General features: G+C 45.6%; 1 protein-coding gene across 1 annotated transcript in view; it reads left to right on the top strand.

Moving 5' to 3' along the window:
- Window positions 1-17,500, top strand: part of LOC143283814 (major facilitator superfamily domain-containing protein 8-like) — a 27,976-nt gene that overhangs the window by 9,107 nt on the left and 1,369 nt on the right. Inside the window, exons 5-11 of the mRNA XM_076590187.1 lie at window positions 354-656; window positions 1,876-1,966; window positions 2,813-2,947; window positions 6,390-6,496; window positions 8,805-9,089; window positions 11,978-12,210; window positions 14,771-15,045. Coding sequence (XP_076446302.1) covers window positions 354-656; window positions 1,876-1,966; window positions 2,813-2,947; window positions 6,390-6,496; window positions 8,805-9,089; window positions 11,978-12,210; window positions 14,771-15,045 — 1,429 coding nt within the window. The remainder of the gene's footprint in view (window positions 1-353; window positions 657-1,875; window positions 1,967-2,812; window positions 2,948-6,389; window positions 6,497-8,804; window positions 9,090-11,977; window positions 12,211-14,770; window positions 15,046-17,500) is intronic.

Genomic DNA, 17,500 nt, shown 5'->3' with positions numbered 1-17,500 from the left:
CGATATAATTATGTTGTAACATACCCGTTCGTTTAGGGGCCTTGGCCTATAATGAATAAACCATTCATTCATTCATTCATTCTTCCCCCCCCCCCCAACTCTTTCTCTCTCTCTAACTCTCTCTCTGTCTCTGCCTCTGTCTCTCTCTCTCTGTCTCTGTCTCTCTCTCTCTCTCTCTGTATGTGTGTGTCCGTGGTAAGTTTAACTTTGTCATTTTCTCTGGAAATATTTTGTCCGCTAATACCAAATTGGGTTAAACATAGTGGAACAAAATCTTCACAGTCATACCAACTCTCTCTCTCTCTCTCTCTCTCTCTCTAACTCTCACATCACGTGGCATGTTGCACGCGCAGTCATCCAGACAGTGCTGACCTATGTGGGCTACCCGGGCCCCGTGGAGAAGGAGTGGCTCCACTTCAACATGTACACCTCCCCGGCTGTCCTGTCCGCCTTCTTCACCGTCGTCAACTTCGTCCTCGTCCTCGTCTTCTTTCGTCTTCACACCGTCAGCGACGCTTCAGTCATCAACACAACGGTGCATGGGGAGGAGGAAGAGGAGGAAGAGGAGGAGGAGGATGCGGAGGATGGGGGGAGCGAGAGGAGTTGGACGGAAGAAGGGGGGAGAGGAGCTGTGAGAGGGCGCGAGGAGGACGGGGGTTGAAAGGCAGAGTGAGTTATTTGTGTTGTTGTGAGTGGTGGTGGTGTGTTGTGTTGGGAGGTCGAGTGGGTTTTGTCGTTGTTGTTGTTGTTTTTTGGGGGGGCTGGGAGGGTGGAGGGGGAGGGGGTGATTGTTTTGTGTGGGGGTTGTGTGTGTGTGTGTGTGTGTGTGTGTGTGTGTGTGTGTGTGTGTGCTGTCTGTGTGCTGTCTGTGTGTGCTGAGTGTGTGTATTTGAAGAAAAACAACTTCTATTTTCACATACGATTTCCATGTAAATGATAGTGTTCAATATGATTTTTTTCCCCATGTTTGTTTTTCATGAGAAATACTGGTTTATAATAACATTTCCATTTAATATTAAGAATGGACAGGTTACAATCTATTGTTCAGTTTCAGGAGCATTCAGATGCTTTTGAAATGTATGTGTATTGGAATGGGTTTTTTTTTTTTTTTTTTTTTTTAATCCTGCATTCATGAATGTAACTTTTTGCTGACATTAGTAAAAATAAAATCGAAACTCTGTTTTACAGGCACCGATTCATTGACTGAAATGATACCAGACATGTTAACTCTCTCGGGACGGACACACTTTCTGTTCTTCCCTTCATCAAGCACCCCATCTGATGTCGAGTTAGTGTCTGACTAGTCCAACCACTAGCTTTTGTCCTTCTTCGTTCGTGGGCTGCAACTCCCATGTTCACTCGTATGTACACGACCGGGCTTTTACGTGCATGACCGTTTTTACCCCGCCATATAGGCGGCCATACTCTGTTTTCGGGGATGTGCATGCTGGGTACGTTCTTGTTTCTATAACCCACCGAACGCTGACATGGATTACATGCTCTTTCACGTGCTTATTCGATCTCCTGCTTGCGTGTGCACACGAAGGGGATTCAGATACAAGCAGCTCTGCACATAATTTGACCTGGGAGATCGGAAAGATCTCCGCCTTTTACCCACCAGGCGCCTTTACCGAGATTCGAACCCGGGACCCTCATATTGAAAAGTCCATCGCTGTAGCCACTCGGCTATTTATGCCCGTCTGTGGTTAGAAATGCAGCATTCGTTGTCTTCATCCACCTCTTCAGTGTGAGAAGCTTCTGTGAGCAGCAAACATTTGAACGACGTCAACAGCGGTAAAACGCTGCCATCGTCACCGATTTTGCCATTCGTATGGAGAGAGTTAAAGCGATGCATGTGTTGTGCTGTGTTGACAGACGGCAGCAAGGGGCCTCCAGACTACGTGGGCGTGGGACTGTCCGTGTTCCTGTTCTTCGTCACCTTCTTCGTCTTCACCATCTTTGAGACGTCAGTCACCGCTTGTCTTTGTGTTTGTCATTACCCTACACCCTCCTCCCCCCTCTCTCTCTGTCTGTGTCTCTTTTTGTCTCACTCTGTGTCACTATGACTCTGTCTGTCTGTCTGTCTGTCTCTCTCTGTGTCTCTCTGTCTCTGTCTCTGTATCTCTCTGTCTCTGTCTCTTGTCTCTCTCTCTCTCTCTCTCTCTGTGTCTCTTTTTGTCTCACTCTGTGTCTCTCTGTCTCTGTTTCTGTCTGTCTGTATCTGTCTCTCTCTCTGTCTCTCTCTGTCTGTCTCTCTCTCTCTGTCTCTCTCTCTCTGTCTCTCTCTCTCTTCCCCCTCCACTTCAGTTGTTTAATTAGTTTGCGTTCATACTTTAGTTGGTTGACATGATTACTGATGGTTACCAGAGAATAATTGATTTGTCTATTCATACCCCTTCAACTGAGGCTTTTGCCTTAAATTGAATAAATAAATGAATAAATAAATTCATTCTCTCTCTCTCTCTCTCTCTCTCTCTCTCTCTCTCTCTCTCTCTCTCTCTCACACACACACACACTCTCCACACACACACACACACACATATATATATAATTGTGTGTGTGTGTGTGTGCTCGAGCGCGCGCATGTGTGTGTGTGTGTGCGTGCGTGCGTGCGTGCGCGCGCGTGTGTGTGTGTGTGAGCGCGCGCACACATGTGTGTGTGTGCGTGCGTGCGTGTGTGTGTGTGTGTGCGTGTGTGTGTGCGCGCGCACATGTGTGTGTGTGCGCGTGTGTGTGCGCGCGCGCGTACATGTGTGTGTGTGCGTGCGTGCTTTGTGTGTGTGTGTGTGTGTGTGTGTGTGCGCGCGGACAGTATCGGCACGGCCCTGACGATGGACATGTACGGGTGGACCAAGGCACAGGCCTCCAGGAATATCGGCATTGTGCTTGGGGTGGCCGGGCTGGTGGCCATCGCCGTCTTCCTTGTTGTCTCCCGCCTCTCCAAAAAGTCAGTGTGGCGTTGTGTTGTGTGGCGTTTGTTTGTATTGTGTGGCGTTGTGTTTGTTGTGTTGTGCTTGTTATGCTGCCTTGTGTTGTGTTGTGTTGTGTTTTATCGTTTGGTGTTGTGTTATGCTGCGTTGTGTTGAGTTGTATCATGTTGTGTTGTATGGCGTTGTGTTGCGTTGTGTGGCGTTGTGTTGTGTTTTATCGTTTGGTGTTGTGTTGTGTGGCGTTGTGTTGTGGTGTGTTGTGTTGTGCTTGTTGTGCTTGTTGTGTTGTGTGGCGTTTGTGTTGTGTTGTGCTTGTTGTGTTGTGTGGCGTTTGTGTTGTGTTGTGCTTGTTGTGTAGTGTGGCGTTTGTGTTGTGTTGTGCTTGTTGTGTTGTGTGGCGTTTGTGTTGTGTTGTGTTGTGTGGCGTTGTGTTATGCTGCGTTGTGTTGTGTTGTGTGGCGTTGTGTTATGCTGCCTTGAGTTGTGTGTGTGGCGTTGTGTTATGTTGCCTTGTGTTGTGTGTGTGGCGTTGTGTTATGCTGCGTTGTGTTGAGTTGTATCGTATTGTGTTGTATGGCGTTGTGTTGCGTGGTGTTGTGTTGTGTTGTGTTGTGTTGTGTTGTGTTGTGTGGCGTTGTGTTGTGTTGTGTTTTATCGTTTGGTGTTCTGTTGTGTGTCGTTGTGTTGTGTTGTGTTGTGTGGCGCTGTTTTGTGTTGTGTTGTGTTGTGTTGTGTGGCATTCGTGCTATGTTGTATTGTGCTGCGTTGTGTTGCGTTGTATTGTATTGTATTGTAATTTGTAGGTTGTATATTTGATTGTGTACTATTTATGATTGTGCACTATGACGTGTGTGTGTGTACGCGCATGTCTGTGTGTGTCTTTGGGGGTGTGTGCGTGACGGGGATGAGGAGGGGGTTAATAATTTGATAATGTTTTATATCTTGTGTTCTATTTTTCCTGTTTGGTGTTTACGCTTGTTTGGGTTTTTATCAATTTGTAAACGCCTAAGGCTTATTTCAAAGATTAGATGTAAGTGCCAATGATGATGATGATAATAGTAATAATAACAGTAATAATATTGTGTTGGACTGCATTGGATTAGATTGAATTGTGTCGTGTCGTGTCGTGTTGTGTCGTATCGTATTCTGTTGGGTTGTGTTCTGTTGTATTGTTATATTGTACATATTGTGCTGTGCTGTGCTGTGCTGTGCTGTGCTGTGCTGTGCTGTGCTGCATTGTGTTGTGGTGTATGGTGTCGTAATCTGATGGATTTTGTTGTCTTTTGTTGTGTTCTATTGTGCTGTGCTGCGCTGTGCTGTGTTGTGGTGCATGGTATCGTAATCTGTTGGATTTTGTTGTCTTGTATTGTGTTATATTATTGTGCTGTGCTGTGCTGCATTGTGTTGTGGTATATGGTATCGTAATCTGATGGATTTTGTTGTATTGTGGTGTGTTCTATTGTACTGTGCTGTGCTGTGCTGCATTGTGATGTGGTGTATGGTGTCGTAATCTGATGGATTTTGTTGTCTTGTATTGTGTTATATTGTACGTATTGTGCTGTGCTGTGCTGTGCTGCACTGTGCTGTGGAATATGGTGTCGTAATCTAATGGATTTTGTTGTATTGTGTTGTGTTCTATTGTACTGTGCTGTGCTGTGCTGCATTGTGATGTGGTGTATGGTGTCGTAATCTGATGGATTTTGTTGTCTTGTATTGTGTTATATTGTACGTATTGTGCTGTGCTGTGCTGTGCTGCGCTGTGCTGTGGAATATGGTGTCGTAATCTAATGGATTTTGTTGTATTGTGGTGTGTTCTATTGTACTGTGCTGTGCTGTGCTGCATTGTGATGTGGTGTATGGTGTCGTAATCTGTTGGATTTTGTTGTCTTGTATTGTGTTATATTATTGTACTGTGCTGTGCTGCATTGTGTTGTGGTATATGGTATCGTAATCTGATGGATTTTGTTGTATTGTGTTATATTGTACTGTGCTGTGCTGCGCTGTGCTGTGCTGCATTGTGTTATGATATATTGTATCGTAATCTGATGGATTTTGTTGTCTTGTGTTGTGTTATATTGTACTGTGCTGTGCTGTGCTGCATTATGTTGTGTTGTGTATGGTATCGTATTCTGTTGAATTGTGTTGTATTGCGTTATGTTGTACTTATTATACTGTGCTGTGCTGTGCTGTGCTGTGCTGTGTTGCATTATTACTTTTTGTCTTAACATATTTTACCTGTGTGGAATTCAGGGTGCCCTCTCCGGGGAAGAGTGTAGCGCTCTTCACAGCAGGCACTACTCAGTTTTTTTTCTTCTGTTTTTTGTTGTTGTTTTTTTCTTTCTTTCAATACTTGGCATTTGGCAGCAGCATAGATAACTGAATTGAAAGAATAACTATCCTCAAATTTTGAAGATACCAGTCTGCAATAACAAGACATGACGTGTTCAGGAACTGCGCATTCATTTAAATAATGGATTTCACACTGTGCGTGCGTGCGTTCGTACGTGCGTGCGTGTGTGCGTGTGTGTGTGTGCTTGTTTGTATGTGTGCGCGCGCGCGTGAATTAGTGTCTGAGTGTTTGGTTTGAATGCTGCGTGGCGATGCATTAATTTTAAGTTTTTGTGCTTGAATACATGTTTCTAAAACTGACCCAGCTTTTACATTGTGCCGCACAACCACTCGAGCAGGTTTTACAAGGAAAGGCGCTATATGAATTGCTTTCTTCTCCTTCTTTTTCTTCTTATTCTTCTTCTTCTTCTCCTCCTTTTTAGTAGTAGTAGTAGTAGTATCATTAGCATTTTATTTTATTTTATTAATTTTTTTCATATTATTCAGCAAGGTAAGAACACTCGGAGAGTCCAGTGATGAAACGTTGGGTGTCGATTTAAGGGAGATAAAAAGGTGAATTTCATCGTTGACATGAATCATCACATAGTGGTTGTTGTGTCCCTTATATTCAATCCGTTAAAATGCGGAGGAGAAAAAAAAAAAGTATGTAAAAAGAAGAAAGCCAGATCGAGAACGTGTATTCTTTTGGACTTTGGTGGTAGTGGTGTTATTTACAAATGAACTGACGAATGTGTGTGTGTGTGTGTGTGTGTGTGTGTGTGTGTGTGTGCCGTGCACCTCTCTCTCTCTCTCTCTCTCTCTCTCTGTCTCTGTCTCTCTCTCTCTCTCTCTCTCTCTCTCTCTCTCTCTATATATATATATATATATCTGTGTGTGTGTGTGTGTGTGTGTGTGTGTGTGTGTGTTTGCCGTATGTGTGTGTGTGCGTGTATGTATGTGTGTGTTAAGTGTGTGTGTGTGTGTGTGTGTGTGTGTGTGTGTGTGCATGTATATATATATATATATATATATATATATATATATATATGTGTGTGTGTGTGTGTGTGTGTGTTTGCCGTGTGTGTGCGTGCGTGTGTGTGTGTGTTTGCCGTGTGTGTGTGTGGTTGACAGGGGAGTGGACGAACGCTTCCTACTCTTAGCAGGCTACGTCTTCTGTTTCGTCGGCTTTTTCATCCTTCTCCCCTGGGGTCACGACCTCCCCGCGCTGTCCCCGGCATGTGAGTGCTCTCCCTTGTCAGTTCTCTCCCTTATCAGTGTCTCCTTTTCATCACATTGGGGGCTTTTTCTTCTTCTTCTTCTTCTTCTTCTTTTTTTGCTTAAAAAAAAAATGGATTTTTTGTTTTGTTTTGTGCGTGCGAGCATGCTTGCTTGCGTGCGTGCATGAGTGTGCATACATGTGCGTGTGTTTGTGTGAACATGTGCATGAGCCTGCGTGTCTGCAGTGTGTGTACTGATGTGTATGTACGCTTAGTTTCATGAACATGTACGTTCTTCTTCTTCTTTTTCTTCGTAGTAGTAATAGTAGTAGTAGTATATCATCATATGTTCTCTTTGTTCAGCTGTTGGGTCTCTAACTGAAGATACGCGCTGTATAAATATATCATTATCATTATCATCCTTCCTGTTCTTGTTCTTGTTCTTCTTAGTCGTAGTAGCAGTAGTAGTGATGACGATGATGGCAGTTTCTTCGTATCCGAAGATCACTGGGAAGAAGGTCTAGTCCGGGTGAGGCAAGCCTTCTGATGGCTGTACAGGCCAATCCTGGACTTGCATTGTCGGGAACAGCTGGCGCACGTGAAGGTTGGCTGGTCGCTGGAGGGGTAAACTTGAGATGATGCCTCCTTTCTCCGCTCGCGTTTTTCCCTGGCTGTCTGTGTCCTGACCTTTTCAAATTTCCTGACAGCTTTCTTGGTGGAAGTTTTCCAGGCAGATCTGTTTGCTGCCAGTGTCTCCCAGCTGTGGTGGTCAATTTCGCTACGTGACATCTGCTGCTTCAGTTGGTCCTTGTAGCGTCTGCGTGGAGCTCCAACGCTGCGTTTACCTTCACGCAGTTCGCCGTAGAAGACGGCCTTTGGCATTCTGGAGTTGTCCATACGCGCTACATGACCTGCCCAGCGCAGCTGTCGAAGCATCAGCATTGACTCGATGCTTGGGAGATCAGCTTTCTCGAGGACTTCGATGTTGGTGGTATAGTCCTGCCAGTTGATGCCCATGATGAAGCGTAGGCATCTCTGGTGGAAACGCTCCAGCAGCTTGATGTGTCTCCTGTAGAGGACCCAAGCTTCAGATCCATACAGCAGGGTACTGATGACAACTGCCCTGTAGACCTGGATTTTGGTCGAGAGTCTTAGGGAGTGGTTTTGCCAAACACGTTTCTGGAGACGACCAAATGAGCTGCTGGATTTGGACAGACGATGGTCCACATCCTTGGAGATTGTGGCATCGTTGGAGATGATGCTTCCAAGGTAAGTGAAATGTTCCACAGCATTCAGTTGGTGTCTGTCAATGTAGATCTTGGGTGGTGCGTAGGTGCCATGAAGGGGTGCCTGGTACATGACTTCGGTCTTCTTCAGACTAATTGTGAGGCCAAAAGCCCGGGCTGCATCAGCAAAGTGGTTGACGACTAACTGCAGAGCTTCCTCAGTATGAGCGAGGAGAGCACAGTCGTCTGCAAACAGCAGCTCCAGGATCAGTTCCTCAGTGGTCTTGGTACGCGCAAGGAGACGACGGAGGTTGAAGATGCTGCCGTCAGTTCTGAATCTGATGTAGATGCCTTCAAACAGATCTTCCTTGGCTTCCCTCAGCATCAGGCCAAAGAAGATTGTGAAGAGTGTGGGGGCCAGGACGCAGCCTTGCATGACGCCGTTTCTAATGGGGAACGGCTCTGAAAGTTCGCTTCCACACTTCACTTGGCCACGCTGATCTTCATGGAGTTGCTTGAGGACTGCAATAAACTTTGGTAGGCATCCAAGCTTTGTCAGGACCTTCCAGAGCCCATCTCGGCTAACCGTATCGAAGGCATGACCTAGCAGTAGTAGTAGTAGCAGTATAATAAGTATACTTATACTTCATCCTCAAATCTGGAACAACCTTCCTCATCATATCCGTGCATCTGATTCTACCTCTGCTTCTTCGCTCATCACTAAAAACTCCTCATTCTTAAAAAAAACAACAACCCAAAAACAAAAAAAAACTATCTATAAGCACTCTCAGCTTCCTTGTTCTCCAACACCACCCATGTCAGCTCACTTTGAATGCATGTAGAGTGGGAAAGGGAGAGTGTGTGTGTGTGGGGGGGGGAGGTGAGGTGGGGAGGTGAGGGGGGACGGGGTGAGGGGTTTTGAGAAACAGTGGTCATGAATGATTTCTGTAATTTTTAATATTTTTCTTTCTTGTGAAGCGCCCTGAGCACTTAGAAAGGGTGCTGTATAAATACACATTATTATTACTATTATTATTATTATTATTATTATTATTATTATTATTATTATTATTATTATTATTATTATTATCATATTTGTACAGCTGTAGGGCCGCCCATCACCATTTCTACCAAAGCGGTGGACAGGGTACCTGTGACCCCTCCATATGGTCAGTTTTGGACAGAAGATTCCAGGAACACAGCAGCAGCAGGCAACAGGACAACAACAGCAGACAACTGGACAACAACAGCAGACAACTGGACAACAACAGCAGACAACTGGACAACAACAGCAGACAACTGGACAACAACAGAAAAGTGGACAACAGTGGACACCTCATCAGTCGTTACCACCATCTCCGGTAACGTCACCACAGCGGTCAGCACAGGTGTGTGTGTGTGTGTGTGTGTGTGTGTGGTGTGTGTGTGTGGTGTGTGTGTGTGTGTGTGTGGTGTGTGTGTGTGTGTGTGTGTGTGTGTGTGTGGTGTGTGTGTGTGGTGTGTGTGGTGTGTGTGTGTGTGTGTGGTGTGTGTGTGTGTGTGGTGTGTGTGGTGTGTGTGTGTGTGGTGTGTGGTGTGTGTGTGTGTGTGTGTGTGTGTGGTGTGTGTGTGTGTGTGTGTGTGTGGTGTGTGTGAGTGTGTGTGTGTGTGTGTGGTGTGTGTGTGTGTGTGTGTGTGTGTGTGTGTGTGTGTGTGTGTGTGTGTGTGTTTTGTTTCCCTTCGTTCTGAAATGCATTTCATTATGATCTAAACATAATTTATATGACAATTTGTATTTCGTTTGATAGGTTTGGAAAAGTCCTGATTCAGCTGCATATATGTGCAGGCGAGTCATGATTTTGTATGTGTGAGTATGTCAACTGAATTATTGGATGTCGCTCCATAGAAAAGTGGTGTATTCTTCTTCTTGTTCTTCTTCTTATTGCTGTTATTATTATTATTATTATTATTATTATCATTATTATTGCAGTGGTGATTGTTGTTGGTTGTTGTGTTGATTGTTGTGACAATGATAATGATGATGATTGTTGTTATTTTTGTTGTTGCTATCTTCCTGTTGTAATACTGTCACGAGTTCGGTGCCTCATGATTCAGTCTAAAAGCCAAGACGATGCATGATGTATAACAACATGAAGGAGGTGAAGAAAACATTAAAACATTTAATAGTTTTTTTTGTTGTACCAAAGTATACAAAGAAGATTATTCGTTCCTGTGTAGCACTTGTCAGTTCGCTTGAAAAAAGTGACTTCTTTTTTTTCTTTTTTTTTTTTTTTGGCGGAAGCTTGTGGCTTCTATGAGTTCACGTTACGCTTTCAGTTTCAATTAGGCGTCAAAGCGTGCGGGCTCATCCATACACGCTACACCATATCTGTTTAAAAAAAAAAAAAAAAAAGGTGTTGTGGAGATGTGGAAGGAGAATGCCTGACGTACATATAGACCCATTAGGGTGGTCAGGCCTTTAGATTCTGTCGAATTTTTCTCTCTGCTTCTCTGTCTCTCTCTGTCTCTGTCTGTCTGTCTGTTTGTCTCTGTCTGTCTGTCTGTCTGTCTGTCTCTCTCTCTCTCTCTCTTCCTCTCTCTCTCTCTTCACTTGGTCTGATCACATATCAATGTTATGTAAAACTGTTTCCAAAAAGGTATATCAACTTTCTAAAATAAAACATTCTTTTAAATTTACATACTCGAAAAATATTTTTTCACGCCTACATTGAATATTATATAAACTATGCCTCAACTGTCTGGGATTCAGCGAGTGATAACATCCTAAAACCACTCCTAAGTCTTCGTATGTGTGCTCTTAAATTAGTTATTCCAAAATCTTCCTCTTTATATGTTTCTGATTGCATAGAACTTGATATATTGCCAATGAAAATTAAACTTAAATATAATAAAGCCATATTTATGTTCAAAATATTATCAGGTTATGCCCCACCCTCTCTCATAAGTAATTTTCCAGTAAATAGTCACCGTCACACACACAAAATAACCTTGCCTCGGCCAAGAATTGATCTTTTTAAAACAAGTCTCACATACTCTGGTGGATATTTATGGAATTCTGTTTCATCTACACTATATAAACTGCAGTCTCAGTGTCTTCAAGAGACTATATCATAAACATCTAATGTCAGAGCTAAGTTCTACGAATCATTGAAATGACTGAGACTGAAAAACAAATGATGTATTCTCAGTATCCTTGTCTATGTGTCTATCTCCTTTCCTCCCTTCCTCCTTCCCTCCCTGCCCCCTCTCTTCCCCCCCTCTTTCTCTCAACAGTTTTTCCTCTCTCTCCTTCTTCGTATCTCTTCCTTCCGTACCTTTTTTGGTTGTTGATTAATTCTTTCCATACGAACGGCGAAAGACAAGACGTTAACAGCGTTTCTCCCCAATTACCACCATCAAAATATTACAAGCGGAAGCCTCTTACACTGAAGAGGTGAATGTTGACAAAGAATACCACAATTCTGACGACGGAAGCTAAAGGCTGGGTCATAGAGACACCCACTGGACATCCGAGGGATCTGTGTAGAGGAGAAGAGAGGACTGGCCGTACTGAGTGAGTTAAATGTGAGCATTTGTTTGCTGTGGAAGTCAAGCGGTGGCCAAGTGGTGTTGCACCCGACTAGGAAGCGAGAGTCCATGGGTTCCAATCCCATATGGTGGATCGGCGTTTTCACTCTCCCCTTCACTGGACCTTGAGTGGTGATCTTGGTACTAGTCCTTCGGATGTGACTACCAATGGAGGCCCCGTGACCGTAGCACGCACTTAGGCCACGTAGATAAAAGAACCCACGGCAACATTCGGGTTGTCCATGGCGTTATCAACGAAGAGGGAAAAAAACCCGCTTTGTTAAATACAATTAATTTTGTACTTGCAGACAGGCTGTGGCGATGTACTTCGCTCTCGTTTCACACAGGGGAATCAGCTGTGAGAAAAAGTAACACGACACACAGCACAACACAACACAGCACAGCACAAGACAAAACAGTACATCATAGCACAACACAAAACAGCACAGCACAGCACAAGACAACGCAACGCAGCGCAACACAACAAAAGACAACACAACACGACACAACACAACACGATATGACACAACACAACACAACGCAACGCAACGCAACACAACAACACAACACAACAACACAACACACTTTGTACCATCAGTCAGCCGCACTTACTCAAACCGCAGATGACATTTATATGATGTGTGTGTGTGTGTGTGTGTGTGTGTGTGTGTGTGTGTGTGTGTGTGTGTGTGACACCCCCTGCCACCAGGACCCCCGACAACGGCGACCCTGCCCAGCGGCAACAGCACCACCGCCGTCACGGTAGTGCCGACGATGCCCAGCCCTGTAGGGTGCCCCTGGTACTTCGCCTGGTGCGGAACGGTGCCCAAGATCCAGCTGTGGCAGTTCCTGCTGGGCACCTTCTTCATCGCCGTGGGCTACCCCATGTGCAACGCCATGACCTACTCCATCTACTCCAAGGTGCTGGGTTCAAAGCCGCAGGTCAGTCAGTCGGTCGGTGCTGAAAGACGTTAGGGTAGAGGGGTAGGGGAGGGGGGGAGAGAAAGTTTTCCATTCGTCCCCCCCTTCCTCTCTCTGTGTGTGTCTGTCTGTTTGTCTGTCTCTTTCTCAATTATGTTTTTCTTTTCTGTTCCAGTGCATCTGTTTTGCACCATTTTTGTTCTAATTTGTACCTGCTGTGTCACTAGAGCTTTACAGATAATGACATTAAACATTTCAGTGTTCAGTGTTCGCTCTCTCTCTCCCTCTCTCTGTCTCCGTCTGTCTTTCTCTCTCATTCTCTCCCTCCCTCCCTCTTTCTCCCTCTCTCTCTGTCTCTCTCTCTCCCTTTCTGTCTGTCTGTCTGTCTCTCGGTCTCTCTCATAATTCAGAATTATCATGTCCTCTGTGCGAGGAATCCAGAGAGGATGAAGTTCATTTTGTTTTGAAGTGCCCAGCCCTAACAGACCTTCGAGTTAAATTCATCCTGAAGAAATATTATACACATCCATGTCTGTTTAGATTATGTTTACTGATGTCATCGATTGATAATGAAACAATATGCAGTTTAGCTATGTATTTATTTCGAGCACTTCAGCTGAGAGAAACACTAGTATCCTAATATTATTGTTTTGGCATCTGGTTATGCTTATTGTGTTTACATCGTTGTAGTGACGCATGTTAATCTGTTATCGCCCCCTGTTCATATGGGGCTATGGCCTTAGATGAATAAATCATCTGAAATCAGAAATCTCTTCGTCTCTCTCTGTCTGTCTCTCCCAGTCTGTCTCTCTCTCTGTCTGTCTCTCTCTGTCTGTCTTTCTCTCTGTGTCACTTCACAATCTGTTGTGGATGGAATTAGTTCCCTCTGTCGGTTCGTCAAGTCTCGGCACTCTACCTACCTCTTCCCAAACTAGTCCGCCCTCCTTCCCTGCCCCCCCCCTCCATTCCCCCGTCTTCCCTGCCTCTTCCTTGTCAACTGTTTCTCCAGCTTTCTGTTTACATGTGTTCATAAGACTTATTTCTCGTCTCCATGAATTAGAGTTATGCGTGCGTGTGAATGAATGACTGGTGTGTGAACGTTTGATTTGTCTCTGCACAAGATTCAGCGCTATATAAATACTTATCATCATCATCACCATCATCATCAACATCATTATTACTGTGTGTTCTTCTTCTTGTTCTTCAAAGTTTGTGGGCTGCAACTCCCACGTTCACTCGCAGGTACGAATAGGCCTGTACGTGTAGAACTGTTTTTTATCACGCTATACAGGCAGCCACAAGTCCGTTTTCGGGGATATGCATGCAGAGTTGTGTTTATGTTTCCACACCCCACCAAAAGCGCTGATATGGATTACATGGTCTTTTGTAATAGGTATTTAGGTGTATTGAAAAGTTATTTCTTGTGCATACGTTGTCTTAGAACTTGCAATGACCATGGAAAGATGAATCAGCGTGTGTGTGTGTGTGTGTGTGTGTGTGTGTGTGTGTGTGTGTGTGTGTGTATGTGAATGTGTGTGTGAGTGTGAATGTGTGTGTGGGTGTGTGGTCTGGTAATACTTTGGTAATCGTGTGTGTGTGTGCGCGCGTGCGTGCGTACGTGCATGTCTGTACACGTGTGTTTGTGTGTGTTTGTACGCACACGCGTGTGCATGTGCCGAATGGTTAAAGCGTTGGACTTTCAATCTGAGGGCCCGGGGTTCGAATCTCGGTGTCGCCTGGTGGGTAAAGGGTGGATACTTTTCCGATCTCCCAGGTCAACATATGTGCAGACCTGCCAGTGCCTGAACCCCCTTCGTGTGTATACGCACACAGAAGATCAAATACGCACATTAAAGATCCTGTAATCCATGTCAGCGTTCGGTGGGTTATGGAAACAAGAACATACTCAGCATGCACACCCCCGAAAACGGAGTATGGCTGCCTACATGGTGGGGGTAAATAAACAAAAAACGGTCATACACGTAAAATGCTACACGTTTGTCGCTTAGAGCTTAATGTCCGACCGAGGAAAGGCGTTATATAAGATAAGATAAGATAAGATAAGAATAACTTTATTATTTCCAACTGGAGAAATTTGGTCAGGTGCATTATCACAACATAGACAAGTAAACAACATGGGGACCATAACTGTAAAAGTCAACAACAGCTTTTACGAATATTACGAAGATACAAATGTAAAAAAATACCACATATACCGTTTCATACATACATCCACACACATTAGGTAATAACTAGCATTCTTAATGTAAAAACAGAAAGAATTAAGAAACATTATTTGAATATAATTATGGACATAGCCTACTATACTGCACATTGATTATAATAGACAGATAAGATAAGAATAAAGATAAATTGCGGAAAACCGCAACCAGATAATCAGCACACACCCGCACCCACCCACCCCCCACCCACCCCACCCCACCCCACACACGCGGATTACTTGATTAATTAAACAAGAGTAATAAACATATGTTCTCAAATAAAAGCATTTCACATATTCGCTTTTAAAAAAAAAACCCCATTGCAATGAAGCACCCAGCATCAAGCAACGTGTGCACAGGGGCTGTGGATGGGGGTGATCACGGCCAGCGGCAGCCTGGCCCGCACCCTGGGTCCTGTGTTCGTGTCCCAGATGTACGACGCCCAGGGCCCGCGCGTCACCTTCGCCGCCACGTGCGCCGTGCTCGTGCTGACCTTGGTCGTCAACGGCGTCGGGTTCCGTCGCCTGGTGCCCTTTGACCTCTCGCCCTACAGAGGGGGGAGGGGAGGGGGAGGAGGAGGGTGCACGGCCCTTCGTCAGGCGCCGGGGGAGTGTGACTTGAGCCGGACTGGACAGTGGGGGGGGGGTGTGAGGGGTGGGGGTGGGGGGTGGCGGGGGGCGGGGAGGGGGGTCCTCTTCTTCTTCTTCTTCTTCTTCCTCGTTAGTGACCACAATCATTTTGATTATGGTGTTGCTAGTATAGGGAGGGAGGGGGGTCCTCTTCTTCTTCTTCTTCTTCCTCGTTAGTGACTACAATCATTTTGATTGTGGTGTTGCTAGTATAGGGGGGGTGGGGGTGGGGGGTGGGGGGTCTGATCTAAAAAAAAAAAAAGCCAACAACAAACAAACAAAAAACAACAACCCCAGAACCACGACCGTTAAGTCAACCCCGGTTCAGCCTGGGGAGCCCTGGCCCTGTCAGTGACAGTGCCAGTGACGGTGGAGTATTCTTGCAGTGACAGTGCCAGTGACGGTGGAGTATTCTTGCAGTGCCAGTGACGGTGGAGTATTCTTGCAGTGACAGTGCCAGTGACGGTGGAGTATTCTTGCAGTGACAGTGACAGTGGAGTTTTCTTGCAGTGACAGTGACGGTGGAGTTTTCTTGCAGTGACAGTGACGGTGGAGTATTCTTGCAGTGACAGTGACGGTGGAGTATTCTTGCAGTGACAGTGACGGTGGAGTATTCTTGCAGTGACAGTGACGGTGGAGTATTCTTGCAGTGACAGTGCCAGTGACGGTGGAGTATTCTTGCAGTGACAGTGACGGTGGAGTATTCTTGCAGTGACAGTGACAGTGACGGTGGAGTATTCTTGCAGTGACAGTGACGGTGGAGTATTCTTGCAGTGACAGTGACGGTGGAGTATTCTTGCAGTGACAGTGCCAGTGACGGTGGAGTATTCTTGCAGTAACAGTGCCAGTGACGGTGGAGTATTCTTGCAGTGACAGTGACGGTGGAGTATTCTTGCAGTGACAGTGACGGTGGAGTATTCTTGCAGTGACAGTGACAGTGACGGTGGAGTTTTCTTGCAGTGACAGTGCCAGTGACGGTGGAGTATTCTTGCAGTGACAGTGACGGTGGAGTATTCTTGCAGTGACAGTGACGGTGGAGTATTCTTGCAGTGACAGTGATAGTGACGGTGGAGTTTTCTTGCAGTGACAGTACCAGTGACGGTGGAGTATTCTTGCAGTGACAGTGCCAGTGACGGTGGAGTATTCTTGCAGTGACAGTGACAGTGACGGTGGAGTATTCTTGCAGTGACAGTGACGGTGGAGTTTTCTTGCAGTGACAGTGACAGTGACGGTGGAGTTTTCTTGCAGTGACAGTACCAGTGACGGTGGAGTATTTTTGCAGGGACAGTGGCGGTGGAGTATTCTTGCAGTGACAGTGACAATGACGGTGGAGTAATCTTGCAGGGACAGTGACGGTGCAGTATTCTTGCAGTGACAGTGCCAGTGACGGTGGAGTATTCTTGCAGTGACGGGGGGCGGGGGCGGGGGGGGGGGGGGGGGGGGGTGGCAGGGAGGTGGTGTTTTAAGGGCCCTTCAGGGTTCGTCACAGTGACAGTATAGTAGTGTTTTCTTCCAGTGACAGTGACAGTGAAGGGGCCGTCACAGTCGTTTCCTTGCAGGGACAGCGATAGTGTGGAGTATGGATGGGGAAGGGTGGGTTGTGTGTGTGTGGAGGTGGGGGGGGGGGGGGTTAGGGGGGGGGGGCGGCTCACAGGATTCCTTTTAGTGACAGTGACTGAAGTAATACTCATTGTTTTTGTTTTTTTGTCAGTGACCACACAGCTCCATGTTTGGTCCTGCTGTGATAAACAGTATCATGTTCCCCACCCATTCGTCGATGGCGTACGTGAGTGGTTTAACTCTCTCCATACGAACGGCGAAAGAGACGACGTTAACAGCGTTTCATCCCAATGACCATCATCAAAATATTGCACGCAAAACGCTCTTATACTGAAGAGGTGAATGTTGACAAAGAATACCACAATTCTGACGACGGAAGCTAAAGGTTGGGTCATTGAGACACCCACTGGACATCCGAGGGGTCTGTGTAGAGGAGAAGAGAGGACTGGCCGTACTGAGTGAGTTAAAACCTACCTCTTTCCCCCATACCCTCCCCTTGTTCATCCACAGTTTCTCTGTGCTTCTATCTACATGGGCATGTCTACATGTCTTTCATTCCTTTATTTCAGTTTTTTTTTTTAAAGCCATTTTATTCAACAATGGCGGGAAAAAACCAACAACAACATACAACAACAACACGTACATACACGGCCAGTCTGGATGTGTGCATGGTCGTGATGATTGTGAAGAGGGACTGGGGGACTGAGTGCACTTCCTTTTGAAGCGGGGTATTTCTTCCCCTGCTGCTCTCTCACGGCCCTTTCACACTTCTGTCTGTCGGAGTTTCCAAAAGATGGACACTTTTTTTTTGCCGTTTTAGTATTTCAAATTGTGTGTGCATATGTCTGGGTTTGTTAATGTTCTGGTGTGAGTTGAGTAACGTGTGCGCATCTCATTTAC

This window comes from Babylonia areolata, chromosome 7 (genome assembly GCF_041734735.1).
Source record: "Babylonia areolata isolate BAREFJ2019XMU chromosome 7, ASM4173473v1, whole genome shotgun sequence".
NCBI classification, from domain to species: domain Eukaryota; kingdom Metazoa; phylum Mollusca; class Gastropoda; order Neogastropoda; family Buccinidae; genus Babylonia; species Babylonia areolata.
Note: the sequence above shows the minus strand (reverse complement) of the source record. Positions and strands in the feature narration are given on the sequence as shown.